This window comes from Mauremys mutica, chromosome 4, assembly GCF_020497125.1.
Source record: "Mauremys mutica isolate MM-2020 ecotype Southern chromosome 4, ASM2049712v1, whole genome shotgun sequence".
In the NCBI taxonomy this organism is placed as follows: Eukaryota; Metazoa; Chordata; order Testudines; family Geoemydidae; genus Mauremys; species Mauremys mutica.
In genome coordinates this window covers 159,616,946-159,634,442 of record NC_059075.1, presented here as the reverse complement: position 1 = coordinate 159,634,442, position 17,497 = coordinate 159,616,946, and the positions used below count along the sequence as shown (strand labels likewise).

At 55.2% G+C, this 17,497-nt stretch overlaps 1 protein-coding gene across 1 annotated transcript; it reads left to right on the top strand.

Annotated features, from left to right (window-relative positions):
- Positions 1-13,329: 13,329 nt before the first annotated feature.
- LOC123368850 (prostasin-like) lies at positions 13,330-17,249 on the top strand. Its single transcript, XM_045014013.1, has 6 exons — positions 13,330-13,528; positions 14,262-14,288; positions 14,460-14,616; positions 14,845-15,116; positions 16,289-16,461; positions 16,908-17,249. Exons 1-6 carry the CDS (start codon positions 13,459-13,461, stop codon positions 17,151-17,153), a joined length of 945 nt encoding a protein of 314 aa, XP_044869948.1. The 5' UTR covers positions 13,330-13,458; the 3' UTR covers positions 17,154-17,249.
- Positions 17,250-17,497: the final 248 nt, after the last annotated feature.

Here is a 17,497-nt window from a genome sequence, read left to right as displayed (position 1 = left end):
TGAGGGGTTGGTCTTGTTTGCATAGACACACCCACCCCGCCTAGCATGAGCCCACATGGTCACTGTGGCTGCTGTGGGGTCCCCAGTTTCTCTGTTATTGGGGCAGGAAGAATAAAGTGTTGTTACCCTGATTATGTGAATCCCGGCCAGTGGAACTGTTTTATGACAGAGGGACTTGCCATCAAATAAGTAGCACTCGCTAGACAAGGGACATGGGTTCCAAAACCCAGTGAATTGAGAGGGTCAGGTACAGACATTTAGACCTGGTGGTATGGGCCCTTTTGAGAACCTTAAATGTCTATTACACCACCATTTTTCTCCAGTGTGGAGTATCAGAGCTAATTTTGATTTTATTAAGAGTCTAGTTACAAACTACTAAGCTGAATTCTCTTTAGGCCAATGGTGCACCAGCACTGAGGCTCCCCTACTGCAAGCTGAAATCACTAAAGAGCTAGAATTGCTAAGAGCTGAAATTGCTGAGGAGGCAGCAGAGCAGAGGAGTTTGCAGGACAGCTGGAGTGGCTCAAGGGATGGCTGGTGGAGTAGAGTTGAGCAGAGCAGCTCACGGGATGGCTGGTGGAGCGCAGTGGCTGGGGTGAAGGCTGTAGCAGAACTCCACAGAGAGGTGGGGCAGTCGGCCTCGGACCTTGTACGGTGCCCCTAAACACATCTGTGCCCCCCGCCCCATTTCCACCCAGGCTGGGAGGTAAAACTTTTGAACTTTGGGGCTGCACTGGGGTGTTGGGCTTTTGGGACGTTGGGTGATTTTTTGGGTTGCTGGACTTAAGATCCTGAGGGGAAAAGGACACTGCCAAACTTACTTGGGGGTGGGTCTTTTGCTCATGGTTTGTGTTATGAATCCTGTTTGTGGTGTTTCCCCAACGTAATGCCACATTGTTTCCCTCCTTTATTAAAAGGACTTTGCTACACTCAGACTCTGTGCTTGCGAGAGGGGAAGTATTGCCTCCTAGAGGCACCCGGGGTGGGGGGGGTTATGTAATTGTCCCAGGTCACTGGGTGGGGGCTCGAGCCGGTTTGGCATTGTGTTATTGAAACGGAACCCTGGATACTGAACCCGGCCCTTGTTGCTGCCAACTTAGATGGGCAGAAAGGTCACATGCATTTAAAAAATATAGTGGGGAAGTGATTCTATGACTGAATCAGGGTTTTTGGGGTGTTGTAATGGATGTAGGCACGTACATACTAAACCAAAACAAAAAAAATGGCCACCCACTGATAGTAAACCTACCCCTATCTATCACTACACGTCATACAGGCATTCTATCTTGAAGATACATTTCTTTGCAACAATCTGTTGCCATAAATCTCCCTCATGAGCAGTTCTCAGGGGAGGGAGGAAGGGGCCCTGAGCCAGGGCTTGTTTATGTAGCTGGGAGGGAGGGGGAGAACATTTCTTTTACCTTCTCTCACACAAATGGCATTTATTTGACAGCTACATTTCTCCTGCAGGTACATCCTTATCAATCCTCACAAGCAACACGGAAGGGAAGAATATAGCAACTTACGTATTAAACAAAGAAATACTGCCTACTCCAGTTTGTTCCTCACGGCAGCCCAGCCTTGGCTCTCTTCCCCGCCCCAACCTGCACTGTGCACTTGCAGCGCTTTCCTGTAGCCGAGGACTTTCAAAACCCCTGTCCCAGCCGGGCTCAGCCTGAGGCTGACGCCCGAAAGCGCATCAGTGACACCGGCTCTCACGGGTCTGGCGGTATTAGATTAGCTTTTTGCTTTTATTTCATTTGACCAAATCTTACTTGTTCTCCTTTGACTTGTAATCACTTAAAATCTATCTTTTGTGGTTAATAAATCTGTTTGTTTATTCTACCTGAAGCAGTGCGTTTGGTTTGAAGCATGTCAGAGACTCCCCTTGGGATAACAAGCCTGGTACATATCAATTTCTTTGTTAAATTAACGAACTCATATAAGCTTGCAGCATCCAGCGGGCATAACTGGACACTGCAAGATGGAGGTTCCTAGGATTGTGTCTGGGACCGGAGATGTTGGCTAGTGTCATTTGGTTGCTCAATCCAAGCAGCAGCTGACATGCCAGAGGCTGTGCGTGACCAGCCCAGGAGTGGGGGTTCTCCCAGCAAGGCTGGGTCAGGCTGGCTCCCAGAGCCAAGGATGGAGTGACCTAGCAGATCATCGGTCCAGATAACACCACAGTGAGCATGAAAGATTTGCTTGGTATATGTATTCAGTGCATGTTGCTAACAAATAGATGTTTAGTGCACAACTGTGTAAGGCTCTTTCACTGGGAAAAGGTTCTGCAGACCCATAGAGCTCTGAGGGGAAGGGCGGGTACTTAAATTGACCCAGTTTCTTCCTGATCCCCGTGGGTACAGATAGGTTTGCCAGTAGCTGGGATTGGGCAACAGGGGATGGATCACTTGATGATTCCCTGTTCTGTTCATTCCCTCTGGGGCACCTGGCACAGGCCACTCTCGGAAGACAGGATATTGGGCTAGATGGACCTTTGGTCTGACCCACTGTGACCATTCTTCTGTGTCTTACACCCCGAACCCTCTGTAAGGAAAGGGTGAGGGTGCCTTAAATTGACTGGGTCATGCCTTGAGCCCTAGGTAGGGTATAGGCGGGGGGCCCCAAATTGACCGGGTAACACAATGACTCTGGGACAGTCTCTGCTGTGGTGCTATTCTGAAGTGGCTATTGGGGTGTAGTTATTCTGGAATAGTTAAGCCAGCCTATTCCCCCCATGTACATAAACTGAGTCCCCCGTGTTCTCCTCTAGAAGAGGGTCTGGGTAGCACCTCGCCCAGCAAATCTGAGGCTGACACCCAAGAGAACTTTGCAGTCCATGTCTATGGTTCTGTCTACACTGCGATGTAAGCCCAGAGTTAGCAGGAATGGATTTAGCAGCCCCTGGGGTTGTTAACCTAGGGCTGGAGCATCTAGAATCATTTGTAACCCCAGGTAAGGGCTGGTTGAACCCTGGGTTCCAGCTCGGAGCTCCAGCATCTGCACATCATTGTGCAGGCCTGAGTGCAACCACCCGCATCCCAGACCCCCTAGCGCCCTCCCCAGCTGCTGCTGCCCTTTCCCCCTTTGGGGGTGGTGCAGCCTGGGAAAACTGAACTGGCCAGAGGAGAAAGAAATTCGGCCCGTGGGATTGTGGGATACTTTGGGCAGCCTCCCAGAGCACAAGTCCAGCAGGGGTAGGGTTAGGCTGCAAAGAACAGGGCTTGAACCCTGGCTCCCAGCTTGACTCAGGCTCGGACCCTCCATCCCCGGGCGGTCCTGGGTCCCTGGGTCCCCGAATTCAGGGTCACAATAGTGGCTTTAAAGCACCTTCCCCCATCCTGCCACATGTGCCTCCCATGATGCACTACAGCCATGATGCCTGGCTTCCCCTCACCGAAAAAGGGCACTGTGGTGCATTGTGGGAAATGTAGTTTGGGTGCCTCATTCTCCTCTAGCTCAGCCCAGCTCCCTGGTCGGACTAGAACTCCCATGGTGCACTGGGGCCATGATGCCTGGCTTCCCCTCACCAAACAAGGAGTTGCTGGTGCATCATGGGAGATGAAGTCTATTTGTCCTCTGAGGCCAGGCTCATGGGAGGTGCCGTCCAACCAGGATTCCCACCTGTGATGGGGTGAACCTGGCCCCTTAGGGCTTGTTGCTGGAGGTCCTGCAGTCCTAGGACACCGCCCCCCCCCAGGAAAAGGAGCAATGAGGGGGGGTCCTCCAGGCCTGCCTAGAACGGCTGCAGGGAAGCAGCCAATCAGGGTGCAGCAGGCTCAGTTAAAAGGAGCTGCAGGGGCTGAGCAGGGCAGTCGCTGGCTGGACCAGAAGGGTCACAAAGGAGTAAAAGACGCCACCGGGAAAGCGACTGGGGCCAAGCCCTGCTCACCCCGGGACAGGCCTGGGACGCTGCCCAGCCACAGGGGCCTGAGAGACCCTGGGAACTCAGGACAGAGAGAGAGAAACTCTCAGGCGAGGAGACCTGGGGGAGACGCTGCTCAGACAGGGAACGGACAGAGAACCCAAGAAGAGGGTGGGACAGAGCGGGGAGCAGCCCAGGAAGTGCAGCAGTAGCTGCTCCTTGCAGGGTCCCTGGGTTGGGACCCAGAGTAGTGAGCGAGAGTTCAGCCTTCACCCCAGCCACTGCACTCCACCAGCCATCCCGTGAGCTGCTCCGCTCAACTCTACTCCACCAGCCGTCCCTTGAGCCACTCCAGCTGTCCTGCAAATGCCTCTGCTCTGCTGCCCCCCCCCCCCCAGCAATTATAGCTCTTAGCAATTCTAGCTCTTTAGTGATTTCAGCTTGTAGTAGGGGAGCCTCAGTGCTGGTGAACCATTGGCTTAAAGTGAATTCAGCTCAGTAGTTTGTAACTAGACTCTTAATAGAATCAAAATTAGCTCTGATACACCACACTGGAGAAAAGTGGTGGTGGTGCAATAGACATTTAAGGTTCTCAAAAGGGCCCATCCCACCAGGTACAAATGTCTGTAACTGACCCTCTCATTTCACTGCGTTTTGGAACCCATGTCCCTTGTCTAGCGAGTTGATGGCAAGTCCCTCTGTCATAAAACAGTTCCACTGGCCTTGATTCACATAATCAGGGTAAGGACACTTTATTCTTCCTGCCCCAAGAACAGAGAAACTGGGGACCCCGCAGCAGCCACAGTGACCATTTGGGCTCATGCTAGACGGGGTGGGTGTGTCTATGCAAACAAGACCAGCCCCTGAAGTTCTTTTCCACAACTCGCCACAATTCACCACCAGTCTCAGGGTAGAGCTCAGCCTGACTCTGCTTACATTCATATGGACCCTCTTTTGCTAGCAACCCAGCAGGTCCATGAGTTATTAAACTCTGTGGGGCTTTGCAGGGAGGAGTTAAAGGGGTTTCCTAGCTTGTGGTTTTCTGTCATATTAGATAACGATTCCTACACTGGACAGCTCGCTTACTCACCAGACCAGTGGTCTATTCAATCTTGATAACAGTCGGCTGCATGTGTGTGTTCCCTCTGTGTGTTGCCCCAGCTCTGCAGACCGCTGACACAGCAGATCTTGAGCAAACTGCCCAATGATCACAGACTCCGATAAGGTACGAAGGCTCCCAGCTAGGTTTATTGCCAAACGAAAAACAGTCTCTAGCTCCCCGGATCAGATATCTACAGTTCTGCTAGTACAGATGTGCTCTAGAGTTTAGACAGGCCCAGAGATGAGGCTCAAGACCCCCAGAGAGGCCAACTGTTTGCTGGACTGTGTTACCCGGGAAGGGGTTCCTTCCTTTGTGTGTCTTTAGATTGTGTGTGACTTAGCCGGAGGGCCGAGGCACCCTGAGTATGAGAACCGGCAGCAGGGGGGACCAGGAACAGAAAAAGGGAAGGGGGCAGGATCACACCCAGCTGACGGGAGCCGCTCATGAACTATGCTATGATTGTAAAACCTCTGAATGATCTTACCAGGGGATACCAGTCCAACAAGAACAAATCTAAGACCCAGAATAAGAGGAGGCCTCCAAAGCCTCCTGTGCAGAGACACTATGGCCCCTTCGAACCTTTTGGGCCACGGTGGGATGAGAGATTGAGAGGGCTTTTCGGGAAATCATTACTCGCCTAACTCATGCTCCCATCCTAGTCTTTGCTGACCCAAGCAAGCCATTTACCCTGCATACTGATGCCAGTTTGGAGGGTCTGGGAGCAGTACTGTACCAGGAGGTGGAAGGCAAGCGTAAACCTGTAGCCTTTGCCAGCCGAGGACTGTCTGACAGTGAAACCCGCTATCCCATCCACAAGCTGGAGTTCTTGGCCTTGAAATGGGCCATCACTGAGAAATTTCGAGACTACTTGTATGGTGCTCAGTTCCAGGTGTGGACAGACAACAACCCACTGACCTATGTGTTAACAAGCGCTAAGTTGGATGCTACAGGGCAAAGATGGGTGGCCGCTTTGGCTAGCTATGACTTCAGCATTCAGTACCGATCAGGGAGAAGCAAAGGCCCCAGAAATCCCTTGCGGCATGCGTTCGAACTGGTAGAACCCTAACGGGCAGATGAAGGCTGTCTTCTCCTTATCCTCTTCTCCCAGAGGGATCTGGTAGTATCCACTCCGAAGATCCAACACAGAGAACCACTGGCTACCCAGCAAACAGTCCAAGGCATCTTGTACTCGAGGCATGGTGTACTGATCTACTGTAGTGCGCCTGTTTAGGGTGCGGTAGTCAATACACATCCGGATTTTTCCACTCTTCTTACGAACGACCACAATGGGTGAGGCATAGGGGCTTCGGGACTCTGTAATGATACCAGTCGCGATCAGCTCTTGAAGATGATGGCGTACGTCTTCCATCTCAGAGAGGGCAATCCTCCTAGACCTCTCCCTGAAGGGTCAGGGATCTTGTAGCCTGATGTGGTGTTCCACTCCTTTGGCACATCCCACATCCCACTCATGTAGTGAGAACACCTTGGATCTCTCGCAAAGCTTTTTCCTCAGGCGATCCTTCCACTCCTCAGACAGTGGTCAGTCCCCGAAGTCAAACTTTGCAGGATCTATCATTGGAACTTCAGCTTCACACTGCGGTCTCACAATGCTTTCAGGCTCAAAGATTTCTGCCCTGGTTTTACAAACACATCACGGCGTGTTTCATTAGCAACCAGGATAGTCACCTCCTCCTGGGCTTCAGCAGGTAGGGTTATGACTCCACTGAGAACCAGCACTCCTTCTGGGAGCCCTCCCTCGGTTGGCTGCTCTGCCACAGCTAATGTTCCCTTACTGCCTTTTAGGCCGGTACTTCTGACAATCACCTCCTTTTCTGACATTGCAGGCACCACTAAAGGGACCGGGCCCTCATACCTCAGTGCTCCCACTGGCAAATCAGGCATCACTTTTCTTGTGTCCTCAATTTTTCTGTAGGCCGCAGCACAGTGTCTGTGTATCACCAAGGTGTTCAGATATTGGTCTCCTGCTTGCTGTCTGCAGTAATCGGCAAGTATCCTAAAGAGGCTGGAGTTGTTGTACCCGAAAGGCTGGTTGTGGGTGCCCCCAACCTCACAGCATGTTTCAGTAACATACACAGAAATAGCTCATAACCTCACCCAACATGGAGGCTGGGGAGCAGTGGGGAACTGGCTGGAGCCCCTCCATTGAGGGTTCATGGGTGGCTTGTGAAAGCAGTCATGTCACTCAGCTGGGTGTGTCCCTGCTTGTGGATGGCTGTGTAAGTGCGGTGCCTGTCAGAGGCTTGTAGCCTGACATCGGTGTGAGAGGCACCCTCACTCGATGTATTTGGGAAGGTTTAGTGGTTCCACAGTCCAGGCTGCACTCCAGGGACCAAGTCACAGGGGGTCGCTATCATCTTTCCATGTTTCACGCCCTCCCATCCCTCCCCTCTCCCTGGGGGCTCTGCCCTCCCACTCCTCCCCCCGGCCCTGTTGTCACCAAGGAAGGAAGGAAGCAGCACGTGGAGTGGTCCCGTTCCTCACCCTCCAGCAGGGGGCAGAGACAGCAGCAACACGGCTAGTGGGGAACACAGATGCCCCGTGATGCTGTCGTCCAAGGAGCAGCCTCCCCGGATGCTATCGGCAGATGGAGACTAGAAAGTGCAGCTCCCAGCCCGGCGATGCCCAAGGGCTGCCGGGGAATGAAGGAAACACTCCGGCAATTATAGGCATCGCCAAGCTGGCTGGGCGATGAAACTCCAGAAATGTACATTTTGCCGCTCCTCACCTCGCAGTCACTGACCCGCTCCCTCGCGAGGCCAGTGAGTGGGGGTCTGATTGTCACATCCTGGAAAGAGGAACAACTAGATCCACTGTAGCAACCCTAACAAAAGACTAAATGAAACAGCAACGGGCATCCTCTGATCAAGCCGGTCTCCTAGCGCCCCCACGGATGCTCTTCTTGGGGTCGAAGAGGGGCTTGTTCTGCTTCAGCTGAAACCCCGTCCCAAGAGACACCGGCTGTTGTTGCATTTTTCTGACCTGAGTGGCTAGTCAGGGGTCGGGGCCCTCAGGATGTCCCAGCCGGACAAAGAAATGGCTGGAGTTTGCTCTTCTCTGTGCTGCCGTCTTGTTTACTTGCAAGGAACCTCTGTCGTCCTGCTGCTCCGAAACCAGGACCTGGGCCAGGAGAACCAAGAACGGAAGAAATTTTCTTAGCTTTTTGCCCCACTCCCAGCCCCCTGAGCCAGCACAGCCCCAAACTCTCTGTCTAGCTTTGCCCAGCGTCACGCTGTGTTCCCAGGCTCCTGCCTCAGCCACACTCTCTGCTCTCCTCAGCTCCTGTGTGATCTCTCTTCCCCCGCCCCTGCCACCACCTAAAACAACCCTCAGCCAAAAGCTCCGGGGCAGGTTCACACCCACCTTTTGTCTGAGGTGGGGCTGTGATTGACTAGGAATTTCCGGTCATATATTTATGATGCTGGTGCGTGCCTCAGTTTCCCTCTCTACCGTGCACTGTTACCCAGGGGGTGCAAAAGGGTTTAAAAGCTGCTCTTGGGGCAGAACAGGAAACATGGGGTGTGTGGGTGATGTTACTGCCTGGGGTGAGGGGTGACTGGGTTGTTACAGGACTGGCTGAAACTGACCCGCATCACTGGAGGTTTGGCCAAGACAACGGGCGCCCCAAGGACTGTACAACTGACACTGATCCCTGGGGAATCTCTGGCAGGCGGAGCCTGTGAACTCAGCTGGGGTCCCTTGTACAACGGACCATTGCAGTGGTGTGGCCGACCCCGACGGAAAAGGGGGACCCCTTTGGCGTTGGGGGCACTGAAGAGGTGCCCTCAAGGGGCTGTATCAAAGCCAGGGTGTAGAACAGGTCCTGTGACCCCAGGACAGGACCCTATACTGACACTTATCTGAATGGAAAGGTGAGTCCAAACCCAACAACCTTAATGGGGTGTTAACTCAACCCGTAACACGGTGTCACCCAGCTCAGAAGGCTATCTGTCGCTCCCACCACCACCGTCTGTGGCTGAGCTGACAGAGGCCCGATACACACCCGATGGTGTTTCTCTGCCCCTCTCTATGCAACAGTGTTTAAACGCCACATTGGAGCCTTTCCAAGATTTCTGGGAATCTTCTAGGCACCAGTGGCTGGAAACCCATTAATTTGGGGGGAGCTGGAAGGACCAAAATGGGGAAAATGCAGCTTCAAGCATTTCTGGCTTTCTGAGTCTTCAGGTTGTGCCCCAATTCGATGTTCAAGCTTCACTCGAACCACAAGAGCCAGAAATTGTCTCCATGTGAAGACCCAGCTTCATGGTAAGAGGGTGGGGCTGCGAGCTCCTGCGGGGCAGTGTGTTTAGCTCCGGCGGGCCGCGCGGCTGCCAGACACGCTGCTCTGAGCGGCATAGTAAGGGAGCCGGGGCCAGGGGGTTGGATAAGGGGCAGGGAGTCCGGGGGGGCAGTCAGGGGATGGAGAACGGGGGGTTGGATGGGTGTGGGAGTCCCAGGGGGTCTGTAAGGGGGCGGGGGTGTGGATAGGGGCCAGGGAAGTCAGGGGACAGGGAGCAGAGGGGAGTTGGATAGGAGGTGGGGTCCTGGTTAGGGTGGGAGGGTCTCAGGAGGGGGCAGTCATGGGACAAGGAGCAGGGGGCTTAAATAGGGGGTGGGGTCCCAGGGGGGTGGTTAGGGGCAGGGGGATTTCTGGAGGGGACGGTCAGGGGACAAGGAGCAGGTGGGGGGTTCTGAGGGAGGCAGTCAGGGGACAGGGAGCAGAGGGGTTGGATGGGGGGGCAGTCCCGGGGGGGGCTGTCAGGGGGCAGGGGTGTGGATGGGGGCAGGGCAGTCAGGAGACAGGGAGCAGAGGGGTTGGATAGGGGGTGGAGTCCCGGGGCGGTGGTTAGGGGCAGGGGGTCCCAGGAGGGGGCAGTCCAGGGACAAGGAGCAGGGTGGGTTGGATGGGTGGGGGGTTCTGAGGGAGGCAGTCAGGGGACAGGGAGCCAGGGGGGGTTGGATAGGTGGTGGGGTCCTGGGGGGCAGTTAGGGTGGGGGGGTTTCTGGAGGGGACAGTCAGGGGACAAGGAGCAGGGGGGGTTGGATGGGTGCAGGGTTCTGAGGGAGGCAGTCAGGGGACAGGGAGCCGGGGGGGGGTTGGATAGGAGGTGGGGGGGTTTCTGGAGGGGGCAGTCAGGGGACAAGAAGCAGGGGGGGTTGGATGGGTGCAGGGTTCTGAGGGAGGCAGTCATGGGGCAGGAAGTGGGTGGGGTCGGATAGGGGACAGGGGACAGGCTGTTTGGGGAGGCACGGCCTTCCCTACCTGGCCCTCCATACAACTTTGCAACCCAGATGTGGCCCTCAGGCCAAAAAGTTTGCCCACCCCCGCCATAGTTCTTTTGGGGGGAGGAGTGGGGGGGCCAAGGAAATTCCCACACCAAAAACTTTGTGAATTTACAGTTAAGGTTGCTACAATGAATAACCCAGGGATTCTCAAACTGGGGGTGGGACCCCTCAGGGGGTCACAAGGTTATTACTGGGGGGTCGTGAGCTGTCAGCCTCCACCCCAAACCCCGCTTTGCCTCCCACATTTATTAATGGTGTTAAATATATAAAAAAGTGTTTTTAATTTATAAGGGGGGGGGTCGCACTCAGAGATTTGCTCTGTTAAAGGGGTCACCAGTATAAAAGTTTGAGAACCAGTGCAATAACCTATTTTCTTCCTCTTCTTCTTTCCTATGGCTTAACAACAGAAATGCTAGATGTCCAATTGATTGCTTCAGCTGACAGGGAGTAGATGGCAGAAATACCACCGGGCTATGATAGTTCGGCACATTGGTTGATGATGTGTTTCATAGTTTCAAGGCCATTTCCACAGTCACAAACAGGGTTGCGTCTCAGTCCCCGTTGATGGAGAAGGTAGGCACATCAGCCATGTGACGTGAAGATGCTCTTGAAAGTAGACCATATTTTCTGTGGAAGTGAAAAGCAACTAGATTATTTGGTTGGGTGCTTGATTAGGTGTTTGTTCAGGATGTTGGCATCCTTCCATCTTGCCACCCATTGGTCTTTGAGGGAGAGCTTTGAGTTCTTGTGCTACTTGTGGAAAAAGTTTTTTGGATTCATTCAGAATCTCAGTAAGTTATTTCTATCTTCATGTATTGGAAGATCCTTGTTCCTTTGAATACAACAGGATTCCCAATAATCTAACTTCCCCTCCTGCAAAGAGCATTGCCATTAAAAAACACTTCAGTGTAAAAATGGACAGCTGAGGTGATTGACATAAATATTGGATTGTCCTCAGGGTTCATAGAGCCAGCAACAAGCGTAAGGAACATGTGAAAATGCAACTTGCATCCCCTCACAATACCCCATAACTAGGCTTGGCAGGATTCGATTTTTTTGCTAAACAGCAGTAAACATCAATTTCACCGCACACACGCAGCAACCGATGAAAAAATATTTCCACAGATAATAATCAGAATTTACAGACAGGCAGAGTAAGAAAAATGCTGCTTGAGAACTTCTTAGAGTTTGATTTAAGGATGTCTACTTTGCATATTTTGACATGGGCTATTGACATTTTGTTTACGAACACTTATAAAGCTTTAACTTTATGAATCTCAACAACTACTGTCATAGAATAATTATTCTTTGACCCCTTCAAATTGCATGAACCCCCATACTCTTAATTAGCTGTGCAAATTTAAATCGATAAAATACAAAATGCTTAAAAATGAACATTGATCTTATCCGTCAACATTTTAAAAAAAGTCTAATACTGCCAAGCCTACGCATAATACAGTGCAGGTTTGCTTGCCTGTAAGTCAGGAGTTAAATGACTCAGACCAGACAGTGGATGGGCAGGTGTGTGCGGAATAAACAGATCAAGTCCACAAAGGAAGTGTACGTATTTATTTTGGCATGCTTTCCGCCAGCTGAGAAGGGGTGGGTGTGGTATCTAACGTCCACACCTTAGCAAACAATATGCATTCTAAAAATTCCTGCCCTTTGCTCAGGGCTCCCAGCCCGGTGGGGTGTTGAGCGGATTGAACCATGAAGCTGGGTTATCACTGCTTTCTCTGCCCAGATACACTGGACCAGGGGTGATCTCTGCTCTCTAGTGGCCACTGCCCCTGCTGAAGGGTGAGTGCGCAACTGGCAGGAGATGTGGGATGGGCAAGATGGGCCCTGATAGGGCGTCTCCATCCCGGCTGGGGAATATACGGTCAGAAATGATCCTGCCCAGATGGGGAGGGCAGTGAATTGGCCTGATCATGCCCCACAGTAGCTTTGATCCCGGGACCCGTGCTCTGAAAGTCATTAATAAACAGTCTACACAAATTCGGTCTCCTCCCAGCAGCAGCCATGATCTGCCCCACAGCAGATGGTGTCGCCTCCCGCTACGGCCACCATAACAGTCTCCAGCTAGCTCCATCGCTTGTTATTAGCTGTGGGATGGCAGAGCGAAGAGGCCGCCCACCATGCTGGCTGCTGCAGAGACCCAGCTGACGAAGATCAGGACCACTGTCTCACCAGATGCGGCACAGGACACCCCCCCCCACAACTGAGATTGGGGCCCCTGTCACACCGGGCTCTGCACAGACCCCCTGGCTGAGATCGGGGACCCGTTGTGCCGGGTGCTCCAGAGACTGACTGCGTTTGCGGCTGGGATACGTCAGCCAGGGCTGTGCGGGGGGAGAGGGTGTGACATTTTGGGGGATGGGGGCAAAGTGAAGCAGCCACGTCTGGGTAAAGGAAAAACGCTGCTCTGAGCTCAGTGGTGGCGGCGTATTTCTATAGCCCCCCCCCCATGTACCATCCCCTCCCCACCTGCTACCCCCTGCCACCAAACTGCTGCGTGGGCAGGAAATCTCTCTGGTGCCCCCGGCTGCTGGAGGCCAACGAGCGAGAGCAGCATGGGAGGCTGCTGCCTGCGACACCTGCCTGGGGAAAGGGCTGCAGGGCAGGTCCCTGGAAATGGAGGGGAGCAGGGGGCGTGTGGAAGAACTGGCCGGCTGGGGGGATCCTGACCCAGAGCACTGGCCCGCCGTGGGCACCGAGCACCAGACAGAAGGCCCAGCCTGGCTATCTCCAGCAATGGGACAGTCCTGGGAGAACCTGGGCAGGATCCACTGACTGGGGATGGCTCCACAGGGCAGGCCTGAGTCACAGCCCTGATTTCTCCTCCCCATGACTATGGCCCTGCAAGGACCAGAACTCGGCTAAGCCGCGCAAGGGGTGGGTGGAGCTGAGGGTCCGTGAGCTTCTGCTTTCACTTTCCTGTACATCAGAGATGTAAACAGGAAAACGCTGTGCTCCGAGCCAGAGAACCACGGGACCAGAGATAAGGGCTCAGAGGTGCCGTGGCTCCTTGATGCACACGCCTGTCGGTCTGGCAGAAATCACACCCCACACCCACGGGGCGGCTCCAGCTGGATTTATAACTCGCTGCCTTGAAGCCAGGAGCTGTCTGCTCCGCTGGCTGGAGGCTGAGCTGGGCCGTCCCGACCCAGGGCTCCTGTGGGGCAGGATGATGGGGGGGCTCTGCTCCCAGCTGGCCGCGCTGCTCCTGCTGCTGGTGCTGCCGTCCCCAGCGCATGGTAAGAGGGAGCAAGGGATCCAGAGTGATGCAGAGCCACGGGGAACGGACCAGAGGGGTCGAACTTGCAGCCTGCGGGGGGGAATAGAGCTGAGGGGGGCAATCGACTGGACGTGACGATCCTGCACCCGCTGGTTGAATTGACAGGAGGGGACCATCCTGCCCCCCTGGGGGTGGAATCGACTCAGGGGGATGATCCTGCCCCAGTGGACTGGCTCTGTCCCTTTCCCAGGGCCTGGGTTCAAGGGTTTGTGGGGACGGGAGCAGAACAGGTTCTGTGCACTGAGGGGCAGAAATGATGTGCCGGTCCCCAGGCCCTGCTGTGAATGACGGGACCCTGAACCTACCTCTGAGACACCCCCTCCCCCTGCCTGGGCTGGCATGACCCCTCCAGCCCCTCTGACTCACTCCCACAGGAGCCACGGCCCCAGCACCCTCTCAGCTTCTGCACCTGAACCCCTTGGGCTTTGCAGGGTGGAGGGATGACGTGTGGCCCTGAAAGAGCTGGAAGCAGCCCCCTTTCATCTCATGTCAATGTTCACTCTGAAGCTTACTGATGCATAGTAGCCACCTATTGAGTGGTAGATTATGGGAGGAGCTATGGGACAGTGGAGGGGGTTTTTATTCCAGCTCTTCTCCCCACCTTCCGCCCTCCCCAATCAGACCCTAGTGATGCTCCTCCCCTAAGGCCCTCACTCTGTAATGTCTCCCCAAAATCTCTGTTCGCTCCACAGGTGCAGAGGAGAGTCAAGACCAGCCAGGTAAAGGGTCTGGACTCCTGGGCTCTATCACCTGCTCTGGGAGGGGAGTGGGGTCTAGTGGGTTATGGGTGCGGATGCGGGTGGGAGCCAGGACTCCTGGGTTCTCTCCCTGGTTCTGGGTGGGAGATGTGCACTTTGTCCCATGTTAACATGGCTCCCTGGTTTGTGCAGTGTTCAGCCGTATCATAGGGGGGCAGGATGCCAAGAAGGGTAACTGGACCTGGCAGGTCAGTGTGCAGGAATATGACAAGCGTGAATACTACCACACCTGTGGAGGATCCCTCATCTCAGCCCAGTGGGTGGTGTCAGCCGCTCACTGCTTCGATCTGTGAGTAACCAAGGCAGGAACAGCGGGGGGGGGGGGAAGGGAGGGGCAGGTTCCTCTTATTTGGGTTGCTGCAACATCTGTTTGTGGCCTCTGCCCCCTCATTGACCCCCTGCTCTTGGTCAAGCCATCCCCACGGTGCTGTGCAGCTGTTCTGCTGCTGTGCCCACCCCAGAGGCGGCTGCATCTCAGTATCACACTGTCTTCCCCTTTTCCTTTTCTCTCCTCCAGCCCCGTGTCCCCTGCCCAGTACCGTGTGGTGCTGGGAGCGCACCAGCTCCTCCCTCTCTCTCCAAAACCAGTCCTGGCCGAGGTGCAGCAGATCATCCCCCACCCCAGGTACAATAACGAGAGCAACGTTGCTGACATCGCCTTGGTGAGGCTGAAGGAGCCAGTGAAATCCACACAGTTCATCCGGCCCATCTCCCTGCCAGGTGCCTCCCGCCAGTTCCCCGTGGGGAATAAGTGTTGGGTCACCGGCTGGGGATGGGTAGAAGTGAGCGGTAAGTCTCAGAGAGGCACTGGGAGAACATAATCATTAGGGGGTTGGGGAGAGAAGTACCCTGCTCTGTCCCCGCCCCTGCTCCGCCCCCTCCCCAGCCCCATTCCACCCCTTCCCCCAAGCCCCCTCCCCTGAGCGACGCGGCCTGAGGGGGTAGCAGGGGGCCTGGTGCAGGAGTGGGAACACTGGCGAGAAATGCAGCGACCTGGCTCCAGCCTGAGCCGCTCCGCTGGCTCCCAGCCATGTCACTCCACTTCCCACCACTGCCGGTGAGTGCAGGGAGGTGGGCCCAGCCCCTGCTGCCAGCGCCAGGCCCCCACTAATCCCTCAGACTGTCCTGTGCCCCACAGGGCTCCCAAAGCACGGGGCCCGGGGCAGACACCACAAACCTTCCTATGAGAAGGGCTCTGGTGGTCATGGACACTGTGACCATCTCGGCTGACCTCCTGGAGAGCACAAGCCAGAGAACGGCCCTGAAGGAATTGCTGCTTTAAGGAGGCCAGATCTCTGAGCTGGCCGCCCCGTCTGGATTTACAAATGAAGAATCCACCACTGCCCTTGGTAAATTGCTCCAACCGTTAATCGCCCTCACTGTTAAACACTGACACCTCATTTCCAGGCTGTGTGTGTCTGGCTTCAACTTCCAGCCACTGGATCATGTTCCACCTTCCCCTGCTCGACTGAAGAGCCCGTTATCAAACACTTGTTCCCCAAGTAGGAACTTATAGCCTGGGAGCAAGTAACCTCTGGAGCGTCTCTTTGCTACATTAAATGGATTGAGCTCCTGTGTTAGAGGCTTGGGGTCGCAGATGACCCGCCATGATCAGGGCCATGTGGGGAGGGGAGGGAGAGGAGAGGCAGTGCTGCCCCCTGCTGGAGGGGATGAGGACCCTGTGTGTGTGTGTGTGTGTGTGTGTGTGTGTGTGTGTGTGTGTGTATTCTTTGAGGTGCAGCAAACACACTGATGCACATGGGGACACGCCAGCACTTGACCATATTAGGAGATAGTCGCATGCACAGAAATGTGCCTTGACAGCCAGACTCGTCTGGCACAGGCATGTGGGAAGCTGCCCAAAGGTACAAATGGCTCCTCCACACCACAGCGGGCCGGGCACAAGGAGCTCAGGACACTGGTGGAATAACCCTGCCACACCCCCGGTTCTGTCCCTTCAGAGCCTCTCCAACCACCCAAGACCCTGCAGCAGCTGGAGGTTCCCATCCTCAGCACAGCAGCCTGCAATGATCATTACAACACACTGATTCCACGCTCACCTCTGGATCCAGAGAGAATCAAAAGTGACATGATCTGCGCCGGGTACATGGACAGCACCAAGGGATTCTGCCTTGTGAGAGCCTTTCCTCCCAGTGATTGTGGGTATTACAGCTCCCCTGCCTGGACCCCGACCGAGATCAGGGCCCCAGTGTGCCAGGCGCTGCCCAGACCCCAGCTGAGACCAGGGCCCCAGTGTGCCAGGCGCTGCCCAGACCCCAGCTGAGACCAGGGCCCCAGTGTGCCAGGTGCTGCCCAGACCCCAGCTGAGACCAGGGCCCCAGTGTGCCAGGCGCTGCCCAGACCCCACCTGAGACCAGGGCCCCAGTGTGCCAGGCGCTGCCCAGACCCCAGCTGAGACCAGGGCCCCCCGTGTGCCAGGTGCTGCCCAGACCCCTCTGACAGAGGTCGCTGCTCCTGTTGCTCAGACCGGGTGTGTTCTGTGACCCTCATCCGGCCTTCGCTCTCACGGTGACAGCGATGGGAATTGGGGCCCTGACCCCCGTTTCTCTCTCTCTCTAGGGCGACTCCGGGGGGCCTCTGGCCTGTGAGCAGGGCGGCACCTGGTACCTGGCCGGAGTCGTGAGCTGGTTTAGTATCAGAAATGTGAGTGGAATCGTCTGTTCTGAGCCCAGGTTCCCCGGGGTCTTCACCCGGGTGACGACCTACGACAGCTGGATCCAGGGACACGTGAACGGCGTGGGCCCCTCTGCTGTCACATCTCCAGCTGCACTGACACTCGCCGTGCTCCTCCTTGCAGCCCTGTGAGCCACGCACGGACCTGCCCCTGGCACTGCCAGGCCGACCCCCCTCAGGATGTCTATAGACCCCCCCCCCCTTGACACCGGGTGTGGGCCCCGCGCTGCTGGGGTCTGCGGGACGCGGCTGGGAGAGGCTGGTGGATGGAAGCACGGAGTGGGGGGGCGCTATGGGGAGGTGAGGGCGGGGGGGGGGGTTATATCCTGCTTTTCCTACAGCGCTGCAGCGCCCCCTGGGGGTGACTGGGAAGCCGACAGGGAAGGGCCCAGCAGCCACTTTTATCCCCTGACTTGTGCTCTGAAAATTGTAATTAAATCGGCTTTGCAAACTCTGACTCCTCCTGCCAGCAACCG

Excerpts from the sequence above, each read along its gene's own strand:
- LOC123368850 (XM_045014013.1), top strand. The coding sequence starts at position 13,459 with ATGATGGGGGGGCTCTGCTCCCAGCTGGCCGCGCTGCTCCTGCTGCTG. Across the intron at positions 14,289-14,459 it reads GGAGAGTCAAGACCAGCCAG|TGTTCAGCCGTATCATAGGG; the intron begins GTAAAGGGTCTG and ends TGGTTTGTGCAG. Across the intron at positions 15,117-16,288 it reads GGGATGGGTAGAAGTGAGCG|AGCCTCTCCAACCACCCAAG; the intron begins GTAAGTCTCAGA and ends CTGTCCCTTCAG.